The 21,308-nt window shown below is 45.9% G+C and overlaps 2 protein-coding genes across 3 annotated transcripts in view; one reads left to right on the forward strand and one right to left on the reverse strand.

Annotated features, from left to right (window-relative positions):
* The window catches only part of ptprna (protein tyrosine phosphatase receptor type Na), a 26,076-nt gene extending 15,492 nt beyond the window's left edge, over nt 1–10,584 (forward strand). Inside the window, exons 14-24 of the mRNA XM_060040009.1 lie at nt 633–842; nt 1,220–1,498; nt 2,419–2,566; nt 2,815–2,888; nt 3,634–3,711; nt 4,130–4,249; nt 5,387–5,553; nt 8,526–8,579; nt 8,887–8,951; nt 9,144–9,217; nt 9,417–10,584. Coding sequence (XP_059895992.1) covers nt 633–842; nt 1,220–1,498; nt 2,419–2,566; nt 2,815–2,888; nt 3,634–3,711; nt 4,130–4,249; nt 5,387–5,553; nt 8,526–8,579; nt 8,887–8,951; nt 9,144–9,217; nt 9,417–9,488 — 1,341 coding nt within the window. The 3' untranslated portion in view covers nt 9,489–10,584. The remainder of the gene's footprint in view (nt 1–632; nt 843–1,219; nt 1,499–2,418; nt 2,567–2,814; nt 2,889–3,633; nt 3,712–4,129; nt 4,250–5,386; nt 5,554–8,525; nt 8,580–8,886; nt 8,952–9,143; nt 9,218–9,416) is intronic.
* Nucleotides 9,972–21,239, reverse strand: dnajb2 (DnaJ heat shock protein family (Hsp40) member B2). Of its 2 annotated transcripts, XM_060040008.1 has the most exons (11): nt 20,776–21,117; nt 19,436–19,524; nt 18,646–18,755; nt 17,862–17,915; nt 17,208–17,330; nt 16,830–16,940; nt 15,845–15,974; nt 15,498–15,568; nt 14,776–15,084; nt 11,056–11,129; nt 9,972–10,909 (listed from the first exon to the last, which is right to left on the reverse strand). In XM_060040008.1, exons 2-10 carry the CDS (start codon nt 19,498–19,500, stop codon nt 11,101–11,103), a joined length of 1,002 nt encoding a protein of 333 aa, XP_059895991.1. In that variant the 5' UTR covers nt 19,501–19,524; nt 20,776–21,117; the 3' UTR covers nt 9,972–10,909; nt 11,056–11,100. The 2 variants fall into 2 exon arrangements, with proteins under 2 accessions (XP_059895991.1, XP_059895990.1); XM_060040007.1 differs by lacking the exons at nt 9,972–10,909; nt 11,056–11,129 and having other exon boundaries at nt 11,495–15,084; nt 20,776–21,239.
* Between the last annotated feature and the right edge of the window lie 69 nt (nt 21,240–21,308).

Genomic DNA, 21,308 nt, shown 5'->3' on the forward strand with positions numbered 1-21,308 from the left:
GGGGAAAGTGGCTAGAATATATCACCACGGCAACAACTCATAACAATCAGTGTTCTGCTTGTTGCTATGGTGCCTCATCTTCTCCGGCGCAACTGGCTAACTGGGCGCTAGGGCAACAGTCACAAACGTCATTTATGTCATTATCCAATCCGTTCATACTTTCACACCTACACCTTTCTTTTGTTGCGGGATGACAAAGATAATTCAAATTTACCCATTCAAAGAGAATACCTGTGTGTGTGTGTTTGTGCGCGTGTGTGTTTGGTGTGTGTGTATGTTTGTGCATCTGTGTCTGTGTGCTTGGGTGTGGTGCGAGCGTGTGTTAGTGTGTGTAATGCCTGAATACATGATTATGTGGATAGGTCACGATCAAACCGACAAAGACGCTTTGTCTTCTGAATGTCTTCTCACAGGTCTCCATTTGCATGTGCTAATAAGCTGTTCCCTCGCGAATTGTCTGTGTTTATCATGGATCATGTCATTATGAACGTGTTATTCTTGAATGTTATGCTTGATTATTATACCACGTTTTACCTGTCATTTTTAGACCCCTGACATAGCGAGTAAGAAAGTAGAGGAACCAACGGAACCTAACGGTGTAAACCTCCTCTATCTCCATGTGGTCTGACCAGAGAACAGATGTACGGGGTCTCCCCCAGGTCACCAGGGTCTCGCAGGGGTCAAGCGGGACGGTCATCACACTGGTCTCCATGGCAGTTGTGGGAGGACTGCTGGTATTGGCCATGGCGGCTGCTTGTCTCAGGCACCACACTAACCACCTGGCCAATGGGAAGCTTGGCCTGGGGCCGGAGGGCGGAGCCGAAACACACTTTGACTACCAGGTAGGAGCGACCCAGATTCAAGGCCTCCATGACCACCTCCTTACCTTTATCCTCAATTGATTAACGTGGGCTTTTAGCCTGAATTCAGACCATTAGTTCATCCAAAGTACAGAAGGATTCAAACACAAGATGACAAATTTCCATGGGCCATCATGTGCTCTCCTAGTACTACATAGTGCACTCATGTTTGAGTTTAGGTAGGATGCTATCACTATTGAGAATAATGTATACTAGAGTAACAACAAAAGAGTTGCAATCGGTGATATGCGAGATCCTGATGAATAAATTTGATCAGTGTATGGTTCTCACTCCTTCATGAAGTAATTGTCTCTCCCCCCCCCCCCCCCCCCGGACCACCCGGCCCCCCCGGACCCCAGGAGCTGTGTCGGCAGCACATGGCCTCCAAGTCCTCCTTGTCCCGGCACGACAGCGCCAGCGGGGGCGGTGCCGGGGGGGGCAGCCTGGCCAGCGGCACCGTGACGGCAGCCGGGGCGGGGGGCCGCCGCGGGACCGACACCTCGCGCGTCAGCAGCGTCTCCTCCCAGTTCAGCGACGGGCCCCAGCACAGCCCCTCCTCCACCCACAGCTCCACCCCCTCCTGGAGCGAGGAGCCCGCCCAGTCCAACATGGACATCTCCACGGGCCACATGATCCTGGTGAGCCCCCCTAGACCCCCTCGCGGTCCGGTCCAGAGTGTGTGCCGTCGAGGGTCAGCAGTAGGTGCGTTTCCATCCCCCTGATTTTATGCAAACTTTGAAGTATCGAATCAGTAAACGGTGATGGAAACACCAAAATTTGCATAAAAATCCTCTAATTCGCAAAAAGGTTTATCCGCTCGCTTGAGGTGGTTTTTGAGAAATGCGAAAGAGAGTAAATTCGCAAAATGGGAGATGGAAACACACTTTTCGAAACAGCTGTGACATAGCGAACTTTGAACACACAGGACTGACAGTCTTTCCGATTTCCGCATAACGACCGGCCATAGCAACCCTGCCGACATCAACGTGTAACGTCATCACCCTATTCCGCTCCAACCACTTGATGGATACACACCTAATTCGAATTACTTTTTTGCGAACTTTCTAAAGATTTGCATCACCTTTTAGATGGAAACGCAGCTATAGTGGACCTGCATCCAAACACTCTCTGTTTGCGTTTCTCATACAGAGAAACATACTCATACTGTGCAGTCCATATGTTCAACCATGTATAATAGAATAAGTGTTGAGGTTCTTTAATTGAAGTTGTTTCACCCCAGCCATCCTAAGCGTTACACAGCAGCACTAGACTCAGTGTGTCCCCCCCCCCCCCCCCCTCTATAGAGGACCAGGCACTAGACTCAGTGTGTCCCCCCCCCCTCTATAGAGGACCAGGCACTAGACTCAGTGTGTCCCCCCCCCCCTCTATAGAGGACCAGGCACTAGACTCAGTGTGTCGTCCCCCCCCTCTATAGAGGACCAGGCACTAGACTCAGTGTGTCCCCCCCCCGAGAGGACCAGGCACTAGACTCAGTGTGTCCCCCCCCCCCCCAGAGGACCAGGCACTAGACTCAGTGTGTCCCCCCCCCCCCCGCCAGGCCTACATGGAGGACCACCTGAGGAACAAGGACCGCCTGCAGAAGGAGTGGGAGGCACTGTGCTCCTACCAGGCCGAGCCCAGCTCCGTGGCCCTGGCCCAGAGGCCCAGCAACATGGAGAAAAACCGCCACGCCGACTCACTGCCATGTGGGTACAGCTGATACCGCACTTACATTAGAGCTCCTGCTTCTACCTCCCGTGATAGTAGGGAGATTATCTATAAAGGCACACGTCTATCTGTGGGCCTGGCTCCCACATGGTTTATAGATTTCAAAGGTAGCCTTGAGATGTTTCATATTGTATATTTACAAATGGAGAAGAAGCGTGATAATCTGTACAAACAGAACACAAACACAGCTTTGATTGGTTGATCCATTCATTGTTTTTCTTTCTAGATGACCACTCTCGAGTGAAGCTGAAGATGGATGTGAACCCAACTAAGGAGGACTACATTAACGCCAGTATAATAGTAAGACCATTCTAAAATATATCCAATCAATACTTTTGGAATACAGTTCTAAGGCTACATTAACACTAGAACAAAAGGCCGTTCTAAAACTACATTAACACTGGTACAGTGTTACAGAAATACCGTTCTAAGAGTACAACACTGGTTCAACAGACCGTTGTTAGACTGCTTTAACAGTAACACTTTTCTAGTGTTAACTGTTTTAACTACATTAACACTGGTACAACAGACCGTTGTAAAGCGTAGTAGGGGTAGTGGATAACTAATTAAACCTATATAAGCAGTCACCAAAAAGGTTGCTGTAGACTACCTAGTACTAGTCTCAAAATAAACACTCAGCAACATAATGTACGATAATGTATTGAAAACAAATCATTCTTCTTTCGTCAAGCAATATAGTTCTTCAAGACAGTAAAATGGTTGTCAAGCAACACAGGCTTGCATACTTTGAGTTTGGTGGCGCAAGGACTTGAACCATCCATTTGATAAAGGCTGCATCAACGCCGGCAAAATAGTAACACCATCTTTAAACTATGGAGAGCGAGGTTGAAGGTGTCATATTACAGAGTCAACACGTCGCTGCAGGAATACCCTTTTACACTCATTCCTCTGAGCATCACTCGTCCGGGATATGTCATGATAATAGGCCATTAAACCCTTTCTTAATCCCATTAGTAATAAATGGTTGATGAATCCCAGATGGATCTATGGGGTATGTAACAGGGCCGGCTTCTCTATCCCCCAGATCGACCACGACCCCCGGCTGCCCGCCTACATCGCCACGCAGGGCCCGCTGCCCCACACCATCGCCGACTTCTGGCAGGTCTGCACCACATCGCTACTGGGGTTTACTGTGTGTTTGTGTGTGTGTGTGCGTATGTGTGTGTGTGTGTGTGTATGTGGATGTGTGTGTCTGTGTGTGTTGTGTGTGTGTCTGTTTGCGTGTGTGTGTGTGTGTGTGTGTGTGTTTGCGCGTATGTGTGTGTGTGTGTGTGTGTGTGCAAGTGTGTGTGTTGGTGTGTGTGTTTGCGTTATATATGTATTGGTAATGTATTATCTGACATGTACAAATCAGTGTCTCAGTGTCTGTACATCTCTACACTTCCCATGAGAATGAATGACATTTGGGATTTATATGAACTAGTGATGATAATATAATAATGTGTGTTGATGGTGGGATGGAACAGCTTCACGGTCATAGTGATGAGGATACGCGTGTGTATGTCCGTGTGTGTGTGTAGATGGTCTGGGAGAACGGCTGTACGGTCATAGTGATGATGACGGCACTGGTGGAGGACGGAGAGAAGCAGTGTGAGCGCTACTGGCCTGACGAAGGCTCCTCCCTCTATCACATCTACGAGGTACACACACACACACACACACACACACACACACACACACACACACACACACACTAACACACACACACACACACACACACAGCAGTGTGAGTGCTTCTGGCCTGACAAAGGCTCCTCCCTCTAACACATCTACGAGGTTACCCCCACCACTGGAAACCAAAGCACCAACAATGGAGATCAACATTGAGTTGAGTAACAGGTGTAAAGAACAATATAGCCTATAGCTGTATAGCGGCCTATAGCTGTATAATAGCCTATATCTGTATAGTGGCCTATAGCTGTATAGTGGCCTATAGCTGTAAAGCGGCCTTTAGTGGCCTATAGCTTTATAGTGGCCTATAGCTGTATATCGGCCTATAGGGGCCTTGGGCTGTATAGTGGCCTATAGGGCCCTTTAGCTGTATAGTGGCCTATAGGGGCCTATAGCTGTATAGTGGCCTATAGCTGTATAGTGGTCTATAGGGACCTATAGCTCTATAGTGGCCTATAGGGGCCTATAGCTGTATAGTGGTCTATAGGGGCCTATAGCTGTATAGTGGCCTATAGCTGTATAGTGGTATATAGGGGCCTATAGCTGTATAGTGGCCTATAGGGGCCTATAGCTGTATAGCGGCCTATAGGGGCCTATAGCTGTATAGTGGCCTATAGCTGTATAGTGGTCTATAGGGGCCTATAGCTGTATAGTGGCCTATAGGGGCCTATAGCTGTATAGTGGCCTATAGCGGCCTATAGCTGTATAGCGGCCTATAGCTGTATAGCGGCCTTTAGGGGCCTATAGCTGTATAGTGGCCTATAGCTGTATCGCGGCCTATAGGGGCCTATAGCTGTATAGTGGCCTATAGGTGTATAGCGGCCTATAGGGGCCTATAGCTGTATAGCGGCCTATAGGGGGCTATAGCTGTATAGAGACCTATAGCTGTATAGCGGCCTATAGGGGCCTATACCTGTATAGAGACCTATAGCTGTATCGCGGCCTTTAGGGCCGTATAGCTGTATAGTGGCCTATAGCTGTATAGCGGCCTACAGCTGTATGGCGGCCTATAGCTGTATGGCGGCCTATAGCTGTATGGCGGCCTATAGCTGTATAGCAGCATAGCTGCTAATACCTGTTGGTGCCCCCCCCCCCCCCCCCTCCAGGTGAACCTGGTGTCGGAGCACATCTGGTGTAAGGACTTCCTGGTGCGCAGCTTCTACCTGAAGAACGTGCAGACCCAGGAAACCCGGACCCTCACCCAGTTCCACCTGCTCAGCTGGCCTGCAGACGGCATTCCCACCTCCACACGGCCCCTGCTCGACTTCCGCAGGTACTGCCTGCTCTGGCACAGGACAGGCAGACAGACAGTTACACGACCAAAGGACATCAGGACAGGCAGGCAGATAGACACAAGACCAAAGGAGAGAAGGCCAGACAGACACACACTTGACCAAAGGACTGCAGGACAGACAGACAGACAGACAGACAGACAGACAGACAGACAGACAGACAGACAGACAGACAGACAGACAGACAGACAGGAGAGCATAGGACAGCAGGACAGACAGAAAGACAGACACAAGACCAAAGGACAGCAGGACAGACAGACACAAGGCCAAAGTACAGCAGGACAGACAGACAGACAGACAGACAGACAGACAGACAGACAGACAGACAGACAGACAGACAGACAGACAGACAGACAGACAGACAGGAGAGCATAGGACAGCAGGACAGACAGAAAGACAGACACAAGACCAAAGGACAGCAGGACAGACAGACAGACAGACAGACAGACAGACAGACAGACAGACAGACAGACAGACAGACAGACAGACAGACAGACAGACAGACACAAGGCCAAAGTACAGCAGGACAGACAGACAGACAGACAGACAGACAGACAGACAGACAGACAGACAGACAGACCGACACATGGAGAGAAAGAGAGAGATACTGACCGACAGATACGGGGACAGAAAGACCAACAGACAGACAGATACGGGGACAGAAAGACAAACAAACAGACATTCATGGAGAGAAAGACAGACTGAAAGACAAAGGGACAGACAAACAGAAAGTTGCATGGTCAGAAAGACAGACACACAGACATACATTTATAGGAATAGACAGATAAATGGACAGGAAGGCAGACAGACACACCCCAGACACACCAGTAGATCCATTCTGCACCTGAATCGCACATCTAACCCTAAGGGCCCTATCTTGCATCTAGCGCAATTTACTTTCTACACGACGCATGTGTCGTTGCTAGTTTGCAACTGGCGCGGAGCGTTCTTTTCCCTCCACCACCACGCAACTAGGGAATGATCTTGCGCCTAAAGGGGCGGTTCAGCGAAAGGAGGAGGCGTGTCCTGGCGCAAACGTTCCCTGGTGCTATTTTGCAGTTTCAGAAAACAATTCCGCCACAAACCAGGAAATACATTAAAGTCAGTGGCGTGTTGTTCAGAAGCTATTTTAAGGGCGCATGCATAATGTTGCTTGTGCACCTCGTGCATACACTTTGCTTCTCTCATCTACCTCGCCACACATTCTTGGTAAAATATTTGGGAAAGAACAGCTGATACAGCGGTAATAAGTTGTAATTTTAAATCAATGCATCTGCATACACCGTACAGCAAACACATATTATCTTAACACAGACATCGTGTACAAGCCCATAACTTTTAGGATTGATGAGTTTTTGATCGTGAGAAAACATTGTTTTACCGCGAGTGTTAAAAAGAATGAATGAATGCGGGCGCACGTGTGTGTGTGTGTGTGTGTGTGTGTGTGTGTGTGTGTGTGTGTGTGTGTGTGTGTGTGTGTGTGTGTGTGTGTGTGTAAAATAATTAATGAATGTGGGCGCGCTTATGTGCATCCATCTGTTTAAACACAAGCAAACTAAACACGTAACGCATAATACAGTCCATGGCAATGTATATTAACGGGGGTACACATGCATATTAGGAACACAAGTCGATAACGATAATGCATACAATACTGGTAAGAAACGATGTTTGTTAATGTATTGAGTAGGCTATATCATTAAGTAGAACCACAGTTGCTGCATATCATATCATATCGCTATTCCATGTGTGAATTAGGCCATATTATTTGCCAATAACATGATCCATTTGAAGTTTAAAATTCATGTGGTCATGCATCTGTCTCATCGGAGACTGCAAATGCGCTGTCAAAATATCAACTCGTCCGATTCAAATGCGCTCATGGCTCTTAAATGGAATGGGAGATGGCACTCTCATTGGTTTATTGTACATTACGGTTAATTAGGCTACTTCAGCGCAACCCTTTTCAGATTTGCGTCGGACGCAAGAGTCATTTATCCACCGGTAAAATAGCAACATCGCCATAGAACTGCCCACAATGCTACTTGCGTTTGGCGCTTCTCACTTGCGTTTCAGACTGTTAAAATAGGGCCCTACGCCTTTTTGGATAGGTGAAACGAATGTGTGTGTGTGTGTGTGTGTGTGTGTGTGTGTGTGTGTGTGTGTGTGTGTGTGTGTGTGTGTGTGTGTGTGTGTGTGTGTGTGTGTGTGTGTGTGTGTGTGTGTGTGTGTGTGTGCCTGCTGTGGCAGTGGACACCGGCACCCTGTTGGCCTATATCTTCTTCCTCGTTCCGTGGAAAGTGTGACCTGTGCCAAAACGCTGATGCATTATACAATTCACCATCTACTGTATTGTATGATGTACATGTATATCCAACCGTATACAATACTCCATTTCCATGTGTCTGAAAGTGCATAGGTCGTGGCTTATATCTGCACATCTCTCAGTGTCATTTTTGTGGTTTGCAGCTAGTACTCTGGCTCCAGTTGCATAGTCACAAAAATGAGCATTGGCAGGTGTGACTGACTACTGCAGAAGGACAGAGAACGATGGCTCTACTCCTCCTCTTTCTCCTCCTCTGGTCTGTCCTCCTTCCCTCCTCAGCACTGATGTCCTCTCTTCTCTCCCTCCGTTTCAACATGTCCTCTTCCATTCACGCTCAGTCTATTGTCCTTCATTCATGTTTACATGTTCTCATGTCATCAATACACAGGCCCCCATATCGATTGTTCTTATTCCATTTATTAATGTGTTGTGTGTGTCCAGTATGCAGGTCTGCCATGGACCCTCTCCTTCTGTTTTTGTTTCTATACTGGATAGACACTCTGCTGTTATGTCTCTATAGTTGTCTCCCAGCTGATCCACGGAGAGTTTAAATGGTTGTTTGTATGTTGTGTCTCTCGGGCCCCGGGGGCCCCAGCTCCTTTATTTACCTTGTGTGTTGTTCTTCAGAAAGGTCAACAAGTGCTACCGAGGTCGCTCCTGTCCCATCATTGTTCACTGCAGGTACAGTCGACTCCTTCCTACATGAAGAAGGCAGCCCCCTAGGGGGTTATCTAGCGGCTCTTTGCTTTGAAGGGCAGCTGATATATTCTAGCCACGTTACATAACGGTTAAAAATCATGTCCTGCATTTTCAATCAATGTTTGCACTCAGGCTTCAAATCTTGAACATGAGGCATGTTGAATATGTAACAACATAAAAATACAAATTCAATTTTATTTCATATTAAAGCTGTAAAACCGCTGGTTAGAAAAACAAAGTGTGCTCCCGAGGCGTGCATTTGAAACGGTCTCCTTCTCCCCGACCACAGCGGCGGCACGGAGAGGACCGGCGCGTACATCCTCATCGACATGGTGCTGAACCGCATGGCCAAAGGTGAGTCCCCCTGTCCACCCCGCACAGAACACCATGCCGGACACCTTTCCCCACAGCGTGGAGAATGAAAGGAAAACTAAAGGTCCTGAGTAACTCCATCTTTCATTTACAAATGCAGTTTATTATATATGATGTGCATCCACATTGACGGGTGAAGACATCCAGGTGTTGTTTTTGATGTTCCGTCATCAGGAGTGAAGGAGATCGACATCGCAGCCACATTGGAGCACATCAGAGACCAAAGGCCTGAGCTTGTTCGCACCAAGGTACGACCAATATGAGGATGTCCTCCCACCAGCCCCCTCTTACTCCCCCAGAGACCTTGTGTTGCCCACTACGTTTCTCTATTGTTTTGGGGAATTACCCATGGAAGTACATGTTCATTCGTTTTGGCCGTGTAAATCCCTTTGTAACGGTGATACCAACCGATATAAATAAAGTTCACTTGACGTTTTGTGTCCACAGGACCAGTTTGAGTTCGCCTTGACGGCCGTGGCAGAGGAGGTGAACGCCATCTTGAAAGCCCTCCCACAGTGAGAAGCAGTACCTAAGGAAGAACCTGTATCGGACACACACACACACACACACACACACACACACACACACACACACACACACACACACACACACACACACACACACACACACACACACACACACACACACACACACTCCACACACATACACACACACACTCCACACACACACTCCACACACACACACACACACACACACACACACACACACACACACACACACACACCACACACACGTACAAAATACACACACAGACACATGCTCGTTCAACATCATTGGCATCCCATGAGCCGACAGAAAGTGGAGTTGATGCACGGTAGCCCGTATGGAAAAACAGGGTGTACATTAGAAATTAGCGCATGACAACATGCCAATGATGTAAACAACAATTATTATTCCTTCAGAAATCCCTTTGTACTAACTGGGAGTGATTCCCGGGTCCCAGTATTATTCTATCTCTGATCTTGACCAGGAAACAATGTCTGTTATTGTGCTGTTCTCTCCAGCCCGTTTATTTGAAATGAAACCGGGGGTACATTGTACAGTAAAGAGGAAGCTTCTGTTGCTTTTTGCCATCAGAGAACATCATTGGGTGTGTTCGCTAAGGACACATTCATAAAAGCAGTTGATGCACTGCACTCAAACAATGACTTCAGATATGGTTTGGGGTCGGGAGTGGCAGCCATCGTCGTGATGTCTTTAAAGATCTTTAACTTTGTAGATTCTGTCCCTTCTAATCTGTGTGGTGTCGTGGGGGATGCGAGCTGCAGTCATCTTGTGTTGCCGTTGATATAACATCTAATAGGTTCCAACTCAAGTGTCTATGCCTTGACAAAATGATTGTCTGCCTGAGAACTGCACACTGAAACATCTAGACACACTCGACACACAAATACACACACATGAACACAATCACACACAAATACTGTCTACAGTTTCTTTCACGGATTTGTCTTCAGTGTGTTATATTGTGATTACTGTAAATAATTCACCGCCATTAATGTCTTTCTTTAATGTAGCAGACACATATAAAATAACTATAAAAATGTATTTTTGACTTGCCCTGAATAAATTTGTGATGTGACGCAGCATTTAACTATTGTGAAGTGTTGTTATTTATCATCATTACTTTTCCATTCCATTGATTAGTTGCCATAATTCAAAACTCAACTTCTGTTTCACTTTGATTACATTTGTTTAATGAGGACATCTGATATTAAAAATTCTAGTTCATTTTCTTTACAGTGATATCAGTCTTCTCTATCATCTTTACACACAGAATGTAACACACACACACTTGCACACACATTCAAAGTAACAATAATCAGATCCTCAGAATTGTTTTCAAATAAAACTTTGAAAAGTATTATCAGCAGGTAGTGAGCCACATGGAAGATAAAAGTGCATCATGGGTGATTGACCTGTCGAAATAGACAAGGAGAAAAATCATTAATCATCGCAATTAGCGGATAACTATTTATAACACATTTCTGATGAACAATTTATCAATAAATAATCACTCAATAATTAATAAATATCAGAATCAGTATTGAATATTTCAACTTACCTCAAGGCAAGGGTTTAGAGCACAGTGCAGAGGGAAACAATCAGGTCAGCCCGTGAAGGCCTGGAAGTCTGACTCTGAAACAGGAAGATAGAAACACAACACATGAGACAGTATTGCAGAAAATAATAATTATTTAAATTTAAGTAACATTTAAACACTCTCTTAAACGCTTAAGACACTAACTTAACTGTTAAAGCGTTACTTAAATTAAATCCAAGCACTTGGTGGTGGTACTATAAACAAGTTGTTAAAAAGGCAGGCTCAGACAGGTTCAAATGTGGATCTACTATTGTTAGTTCTAATGGTCTGAAGATAAATCTTTTCAGAATACAGTAAAGATATCGTGCCTTAGGAGAGCGCTGCCTGTGTAAACTATTAGAATAATGGTCATAATACATTCTGCCACAGTTATTTTCAAATAATTCAAATTTCTCTGCTCTCTTTTGAGCTGAATATTTTTTATTCTGTCAACTTTCTTTTAACAATTATTTAATAAAATTGTATACAATTAATCAAACAAGATTTATGTAGTACAAATACAATATATTGTCATTTTTCAAAAGCATAAAAACATGCTCCCTCTCCCCTTCCTCTTATTCAACATAAGTGTAATCAGTCTTTGCAAATCAATCCAGTGCTGAAGCTGTAATTTAGTCATTCAAGGTAAAACAAGTAGGAACACACAACTTCAATTTGAAATGGTTTCAGTCAAGTACCATAAATACACAGAAACAGAAACACTGAGCCGTTGAGACACAGATGGTTGTATAATAGAAAAAAAGGCGTGACATTGTCATAGCGTACATATCTCATATAAAACCACCATGCCAGATTTGTTTTATCAAGCTTAATAAGGTCTTGCTGATTATTACTATAGTGTGAGATTTTCATAAATCATAAACATCCTGTCTGGCCACAGCTCAGATTGTCCTCGTTCAGTTGACTCCATGCTGTAAAATACATTATACATGAAATCATAAGACAAATTATATTATTCCCCACCATTGAAAACAATCATTCAATCAGACAGTTGCTGGTGTTCCAAGGCTGGGTGTCTGTGTAGCGTAGGGGCCGGTTTGGGCCCCCCTCCAAAAGCACCATAGTAACCCTTTCTAAACAGTCACCAGGGTCACAGAGTTGCTCTCCCTCCCTCCTTCCCCTGGGATCTCTCCCTCGTCTCCCTCCCTAAACTAGATGTGGGTCTGGACCGAGCCACCTCATTAGGCTGATTGTGTGATTTAGAATCACTTGAAACCTTTTTCAAAGGTTCTAATTACATTCAAACTAGTAAATACATCATACTCTGTTGCTACGGTCTCTCTGTCAAAACAGAATGTGACTTCCAATAGATTCACATCTTTAAATTAAAGAAATTATAAAAATGAATACAAAATCAATCCAATTTGATCAACTAGAAGACAAAATGCCTTTAAGTACATTTTATTAGGAGCAAAAGGTGACTGAAGACTTGGCTGCTTCAGAGTCTTCTTCATGGCAGAGCAGGAAAAAGGCATTCCATTCCATTCACTGATTGTATAATTAGCACTTATCATATATTTATGATCCTTCATAAACAGCAGTTATGTTGGAACTTGTCTGGTAGTACCTGGGCCTACCATCCATTAATCATGACCCAGGATTTAGACCGTATGCAGATCACAGAACTCCAAACTCACCACACTAATGCATAATTTAAACATCTGATGAATTAGTAATGATAGTTAAGTCGTGCTTAAGAAGGCTCCCCATGATGTCCTTCACGTTCCATTTGGTCAAGATGGCGTCTTGAACTTCTTTTATGGAACCTGTCAATAAACCTCATCGCTAGAGGGTGTCATTCCATCTCATGGTCAGATTATTGACACCCCTCCTCTATATATATTGTGGTCTGTATTTTGATTGATTTCAAAACGAATCGATTAATATGTAGAATGAATATCTGTTACGGTCATGTATCAAGTAAAAATACCAAACACTGTCAGATCTTCAGTATGAATCTAATTGAGTTGCTTTTCTGTCTTTCAGATTATTTCTTGGCTGCTTGACAAAAAAAATAAAGTACATTTTAGACATTGTTCTGGGTATGGCCACTTGTGAGGAGTTATGATCATGGACAAGTTATAGACTTGTTCATTAGTCAATGAAAAATAATCTGATTTCAATTAAAATAAGGGTTGCAGCTTTGTACAATAGTATTCTCACAATAAGAAACATGTGCTTTATATTAGCATGCTTTCATAGCCAGGTCTATTATATATATATATATATATATATATATATATACACCCTGGACAGTGAGAAGTAAACCATGCTGCTGTCGGGTTCTACCTTCTGTCCTCTGAATGCGTGGGCATTTAGCCCCGCAGACCCAGCCACACGACACACCCACACACACCCACACAGCCCCCCCCCTCACACACACACACACACACACACACACACACACACACACACACACACACACACACACACACACACACACACACACACACACACACACACACCCTCTCTCCCTCTCTCTAGAAGCAGGCCCCTGGGTTGAGCCATTGTCTGCGGGTCGCGTGTGTGTGCTGATACAGGACAGCTGTTACGTAACACTGCTGCAGAGTACACAATGGGGGATCTGTGGGGAACATTCCACAGTAGCGTCTGAACTGGCCGGCTTGCCCTCGTAGGTACACACACACACCAACCCACCCACTCACTCACCCCCACACCCACACCCAAACAAAAAAAACACACTCACACACCCACCCACCCACCCCCACACACACAAACGCACACACACAAACACACACACCCATCCCCACACCCCCCCCCCCCCCCCCCCCCCCACACACACACACACACACACACACACACACACACACACACACACACACACACACACACACACACACACACACACACACACACACACACACACACACACACACACACACACACACACCTTTCAGAAATAATAACAGGGTCCTCATATGCTCTCTGTTATTGTTTATCCAGATAGAAAAAAAAATTCTAGTGGTAATGGAAAAATAAACAATGAAATATTATGAATTATTTGTGCTTGTTGGTAATAATGCAGCATATGTTTGAATCTGTTAATTTCTTAATGCAGGAAGGCAGGGCTGGCCATCGGCAACGAATGAAACAACCCTTCAGACAAACGGTTAGCGTTTCCTTTTAAGATGGCACGTCAATAACATCAACTCTGTCAGAAATAATAGTTAGCGTAGGCAGATTTCAGGTGAATTGATGGAGTGTATAGGCTACCATACATACCCACACAAGCATTTATGCAGACACAGAAACATACATGCATGCATGCAAGCGCACACACACACATGGAAACCTGTATGCATGAATGTACGGACTCACACACACACAGACACACTCAGCAAACAACACATGCACATTTCTTTTTCTTTTTGACATTCCCTGTGACCAGTTCCCCATCCTCGCTGCTAGGGTGAGGTGGACCGGCATTCCCATTTGGACCCAGAGGAGGGTCCCCAGGAGGAGGGCCGGACCCCCTGGACCAGCCCCCCGCCCCCTCCTCCCCTCTGGCCTGGACACCTGAGCCCCTCTCCTGCCCCTCCTCCTGCCTTAAGCATTCTTCCCTCACACCATTGGTCCTCCCCTCCTCCATGCCCCGCCTCCCCCCGGCTCCTCTACGGCCCCCGGTCTGGTCAGTCCCGCCGTGCTCCCCCAGCCCAGCACCTGAGATGAAGTCTGTTGCCGTGGTTGCGGCGGCTCTCTGCTTGGCCTCCATTTCTGACAGGCTGCAGGCCAGCGCCAGCTGCAGCTGCTCGTCCTCGTCCTCCTCCCGCTCTGCCCCTACCCCGCCGTAGTTGAAGCAAGGGGCGGAGCTAAAGGAGCGCTGGGCGGCGGCGGAGGAGAAGGGGCTGGTGCGGGGCCTATCAGTGGGAGGTTTGTCTTGCTGTAGGCGCGGTCTGGCGGGCGGTGGGTGGGAGGAGTTCTGATTCCGCTTGCTCAGCTCCAGCATAAGGGCCATCTCATCCGTCACCCCTAGAGAGAACACAAACACACACACACACACACACACACACACACACACACACACACACACACACATACACACATGCACACATGCACACACACACACACCCATACAGACATACAAAGGACACACACATACACATATACACACGCACACAAACAAACACATAAAAAACAAACACACACATACATACATGGACACACAAATATATACACAAACGCAAAGTAGATGTGTTAGGAAGTGGCAGCAACAACGATTGAGAAAGGCTATATTGCATACATGGATAATCTATACTATACTTTTGTATAATACTGTACTATAATTAACTGTACTTTACTTTTTGTGTACCATAATCATATCCTACTCAGGCATTGAGCAAAATGTTTAGGTGTTTAGTCAAGCACATTATTGTCCATCTTACCATTAATCATTATAGTCTTCAGTAAACCATCCTCCTCGATCTCAATCCTCTCCTGTCCATTCTCTTTGATCCTACAGGACAAACAAGCACACACACACACACACACACACACACACACACACACACACACACACACACACACACACACACACACACACACACACACACACACACACACACACACACACACACACACACACACACACACACACACACAAACATAAAATACAGATAACATAAGACATTAAGCAATACAATCATAAAGAATGGGTGTGAAAGCTTGGAGGTACAGGATAATAACAGCCCCAGGGTTCATGGTTCAGTGCCTGACTGAGGCCTGGACGTACTTCTTGGTAGTGGTGCGTTTTCCGTTGATGATGCGAGTGGAGGTGGACATTGATCTGAAGCTGCTCATCCCCGGGCCCCCCAGGCCCTCCGAGCTGCACGATCCCATGGAGGAGAAGGAGGTGAAGTCCGCTGGAGGGCGCAGGACAGGAAGGTTATGATGAGAGGATGAGGTTATGATCAGATACTGCAGTGAATTCAGAAGGCAATGGCGGCTCAATTCAGGGTCCCCTATTTTCTTTGCTTAAGGGTATACCATATGCCTCAGTGGTAAGTTATACTCTATTCTAACTTGTAAAATGGATAAACATTATAGACCCCGTTGACATTGACCTTGACACTGATTAAATTGTAATACATCTAACTAACCAGTGAACATTTTGCATTTTTTTAATATAAACCATGTCACCTTTATATTGTGCACTAGTGCTTATGGAGGTGCCTTGAATTAGCCTGCCATCGCCAGACCAATTCGTAAATGCATATTAGTCTGGAACCTGGAAAACAACAATCGGAGCAACAACATATGTCGCATCAGCGGCAGCCATCTTGCTGGCTGTGATTGGCTGAACCAGGCCAGGTCTGCTGAACGGGAGGGGGCCAGACGCATATGACAGAGGAATTTAGAACATGAGCTGGCAGTGGTCTGGTCCCTAGGCTAGCCTTGTGTTTTAGTAAACGAAGCCTGAGATACAACCCATGGCACTGAAGAGGAGATAAGGGGCATCTCTAGCACAACGACGCTTACATGTTAGGCTGCAGACTTTGGGAATCAAACCTAACACTTTTTGGCTGGGTCGAACATCAAAGCCGCTAAACAATCCTGCCCATGGATGTGCATGTGCAAACGCACACACAAACACACACACAACCAACCATGCATAAGCGTTCTCTTTTTTTAACAGAGATGATGTTGTTGTGTGTCTTTATGTGGTGACCAATGGGAGTGAGAGTCAGCGCCAGCACCATCAATCTCCTGATGTTTACCTCCAGGCGCCGGGAAGGAAAAGAACCGACCGGGGCCAAGACGAGAGGAGGGGCCTGGGTGGTCATGGAAACCACCGTGACTGTGGATCCCTCCAAATGACGGGAAGTCATCTGAGAGAGAGAGAGAGAGAGAGAGAGAGAGAGAGAGAGAGAGAGAGAGAGAGAGAGAGAGAGAGAGAGAGAGAGAGAGAGAGAGAGAGAGAGAGAGAGAGAGAGAGAGAGAGAATATTTAATTAAGAGAAGGAACAATGTGAGTAGTATTTATACAGTATACAATACTATGATAAATGTACCTTAGGTAGTAAAATTACCATGTATTGGTCTCTTTTTTCATGCATTACATTTTGCATTATTTATTATTAGGCTGATCTGACGCACCAAAGAAGCCAGCAAAGGGGTCCTGGCTGCCGAAGAACTCCCGGAACACCTCGTCAGGGCTGCGGAATGTGAAGCTGAACCCTGGGAATTCCGAGGGGAAGTCTGTGGGGGAGCCGGGGGAGCCTGTTGGAGAGAAGCAGGACCACAGAGGGAGGCAGAGAAAGAGAAAGTGAGAGAATGAGAATGCGAGAAAGGGAGGGAGGGGGAGAGAGAGAGAGAGAGAGAGAGAGAGAGAGAGAGAGAGAGAGAGAGAGAGAGAGAGAGAGAGTTCAGAGGCAGCGGATGGAGTTCAGAGATGAGTCAGAGGAGGGTGTTAGAGGGACAGGGATGCATGAGGAAGGAGGTGGAGGAGTAGAGGAGTAGAGGAGTAGAGGAAGAAAGAGGTGTGAGCCGTTTAGTAAAGAAGGGAGGTGTACAGTTTTTGATGGACAATACAACTATATACATTTTTACAAAATCATAAAATCAACATCAACAGTTGTAGATTCCACATTCTATACAAATTTACATTTTATGTGATTACATGTATAATACATGTCACGCTTTTGGAAATGACCTCACATTTGCAATAATCTAAATGCCTCATAAACTAATGTATCTAATGCTGTATAATATCTCTAGGGGAATCTAAATAAGCCCCGACAGCTGACCTACCTCTGCGTGGCATCCGGTCATTTCCATAGCTGTCATACGACGCACGTTTACTCTCTGTAAGTCACAAAGGAAACACAAACCAATCATTGACATTCAAATATAACATGAACACACGAAAAAAATAAATGGCTAAAGCAAGACGGTGATTTTGGTAACCACGGTGACCCATGAATCCAACAGCTGAAGCTGAGCTGTAAGGAGAGCTGCTAGGCCAGAGACATGCGCATGGCATGACTCATACAGTGTCAATACACACAGCGCACACAGCCAGACATAACCACTAGCTACTGTCCCCTTAACTGAAGTTAGTCTCTTGACTCACTAACGAACAAGTGGTCAATTAATAGTCCAACTAACTTCATCATCCCGGCCCTCGGCCCCCAGACAGACACCATTTGTTAATATCAATAGATTACTCACAGCCCCTATTCCCCAGGCTGTCCCCCAAGGTTCAGTTATGGTCCACTCTTCATCCCCTACACGCTACCCGTGAGTCCATCATTCACCAACATGACCTCTGATGCTGCTATGACGACCACACCCAGCCCGACACCTCCACCGTACACATCACTGCCACTACCCACTGCACACACTACCCATTGATCTCCTACTTCCCCCCCCCCCCCCCCCCCCCACAATCGACAACAGCCTGACTAACCTAACCAACCAACCAACCAAGTGTTGGTTCACCCGTTCTTTGATCCATTTACTCAACCATCTCTTCATCCATCTCTTTAGCTCAGATTTCTCAGAGCTGAACAACTAGATCTGCTGCCAGACTCACTGTCAGACAGAACTTCATAGGCTTCAGCGATTTCTTTGAACTTCTTCTCTGCCCCCTCCTTGTTGTCTGGGTTCTTGTCTGGATGCCACCTCAGAGCCTGCTTCCTGTACCTGAGGAGACAGAGAGCACAGCGAAAGGTAGTCTCGCAACCGACAGCATTTTGAGATTTAATCTGTAATAAAAAAAGAGATTCTCTTTCAGATTAATTCTTTCAACAGCCAATTCATTTTTAATTGTCATTGTTTTCTTTTTAACATAATATCACTGATAAGGGTATTGTTAAATGGAATTACTATGATTTAACATAATGAGATGAGATGAAACTACCTAGCCCTAAACTACTGATGTGACACAACCTTACCCCAACCTACCCATGTGACAGTACCTAACCCTTAACAACAGCTGTGACACTACCTAACCCTTAACTACAGGGCTTATTACCACAAAACTAAAAGGTGTGAAACGACCTAACCCCAAACTACCAGTGTTACACTACCTAACTCTTAACTCCAGATGAGTCACTACCTAACTCTTAACCACAAGTGTGCCACTACCTAACCCTTAACCACAGGTGAACCACTACCTAACCATTAACTAAAGGTGAGCCACTACCTAACACTTAACCACAGGTGAGCCACTACCCAACCATCAACTACAGGTGAGCCACTATCTAACCCTGACCTACAGGTGGGCCACTACCTAACCCATAACCACAGGTGAGCCTATACCCAACCCTCAACTACAGGTGAGCCACTAGCTAACCTGAGGTACGGTGTTGTTGTGTACTCACGCCTTCTTGATGTCCTCCTGGGAGGCGGTTTTAGAAACCCCCAGGACCTCATAGTAGTCCCCCATGTCTTGTGGTCTCTCCTCAGTGATCTAGATCGCCAAACAAAGAACAATAAATGGGTATAGAAACGAAAGAGAAACTACAGAAATCCCCTTGTGCAACACTTTTGGATATGTTCCAAATGTATTATGTAACATATTACACATTTACATTTAGGGCATTTAGCAGACACTTTTATCCAAAGCGACTTACAATAAGTAAATTTTTCATAAGAAGTGCAACAATATATCGCTGTCGGTACAGTAGAGATAACCAAGTGCAAGTACAACAATCGCTAGTTGCTACACAGTTAAGTAGGCCTACTATAATAGGCTACAATACAACACAATACAATACAATACAATGTACAATGGTGGCCAGAAGGGGGAGGGTGGCTATGCAGAGTCGAGGTGGACTCTGAACAGGTGAGTCTTGAGTCTTTTTCAGAAGATAGTAAGCGACTCAGCGGTCTTACACCGATTGTACTTTGAATTACCCGACTTTGACCGTGGTTTCATATAGATGATTTAATGGCAGTCACTCTAAAGAGACTATACTCTTTTTTTAAACGGAGGTGATGTCATTATTTTTAAATTAAAAAAAACACTGGAAAGATCTCCGACTTTATTTAGTAAATGACGCACCGATCATATCTATACGACCCTACGTCAGAGAGGAATTTATTCATGTTCACACACAATGACTAAAAAAGGCTTTCAGACTTCCAGCAACACTTGGAATGTCTGAGGAATCGCTCTTCTCCAAAACAGAAACACCAACTGGTTCAGTGGTCCACTGCCACCAGATAAGGGCCAACGACTGAACCAAAGCAAAGGAAAGTGAAAACGGGCCTGTGGGCCCAATTGGGTCCCGGTGTTCCCCTAGAGCCCTGCGCTCATATGGAGGCCAAACGCACGTGGTATTACTGTATGTTATTTCCAGCTTGAGTACAAGTCTATGCCATGGCATTTGACAGCTGCTGTAGTGTCAGACACACACACACACACACACGCACACGCACGCGCGCACACACACACACACACACACACACACACACACACACACACACACACACACACACACACACACACACACACACACACACACACATAAACACACAGAGACACACACACACACACACACACACACACACACACACACACACACACACACACACTAAGGGGTTGCGATAGCAATCACTTGCACATCTTACAAGAAGTACAGAACCAATAATCCTAACGTGGTTACAAAGGCAAACATGGTCCACGACGGGAACATGTTGTGAGCAGCCACGACTGTACCTTGAAATAGATCAGATGACAGGAGTGTCGTTCAGCAGCAGAATGAATTGGTGATGTGGTCGTAGTGGCTCAGGAATGCGTTTCTCTGCTCTCCAAAACCTTACAAACACAGCATGACGTGCCCCACAGAACCCGCTAGAAGCCTCACCGCCAGGCCCAGGACAGGCCGACACACAGGCCAATGGCTGTGGCAGAATACCTTCTCTCTTACTCCTATGTGGACGGTTCCGCGGAGACCATAAGTTAACAACAGTCCCTCGGTTTCTCCTGCACCCGTGTGTTGGATCAACTGCACGCTACGTCATTATCAGCTGAGAGCGGGCTGACGAGGGAGGGAGGGAGGGAGAGAGAGAGAGAGAGAGAGAGAGAGAGAGAGAGAGAGAGAGAGAGAGAGAGAGAGAGAGAGAGAGAGAGAGAGAGAGAGAGAGAGAGAGAGAGAGAGAGAGAGAGAGAGAGAGAGAGAGAGAAATAGAGAGGGAGCGAGAGAGACAGACAGCCAGAGACAGCCAGAGAGAGAGAGAAACGTCACTCAA

The sequence above is a fragment of the Gadus macrocephalus genome, chromosome 20, assembly GCF_031168955.1.
Source record: "Gadus macrocephalus chromosome 20, ASM3116895v1".
Lineage (NCBI taxonomy): Eukaryota > Metazoa > Chordata > Actinopteri > Gadiformes > Gadidae > Gadus > Gadus macrocephalus.

Coding starts and splice junctions, on each gene's coding strand:
- dnajb2 (XM_060040007.1), bottom strand. CDS start 19,500: ATGGGGGACTACTATGAGGTCCTGGGGGTTTCTAAAACCGCCTCCCAG. Junction 16,941..17,207: donor CCCCTTTGCTGGCTTCTTTG/GTGCGTCAGATC, acceptor TCTCTCTCTCAG/ATGACTTCCCGTCATTTGGA. Junction 15,085..15,497: donor GAAGACTATAATGATTAATG/GTAAGATGGACA, acceptor TGTTCTCTCTAG/GGGTGACGGATGAGATGGCC.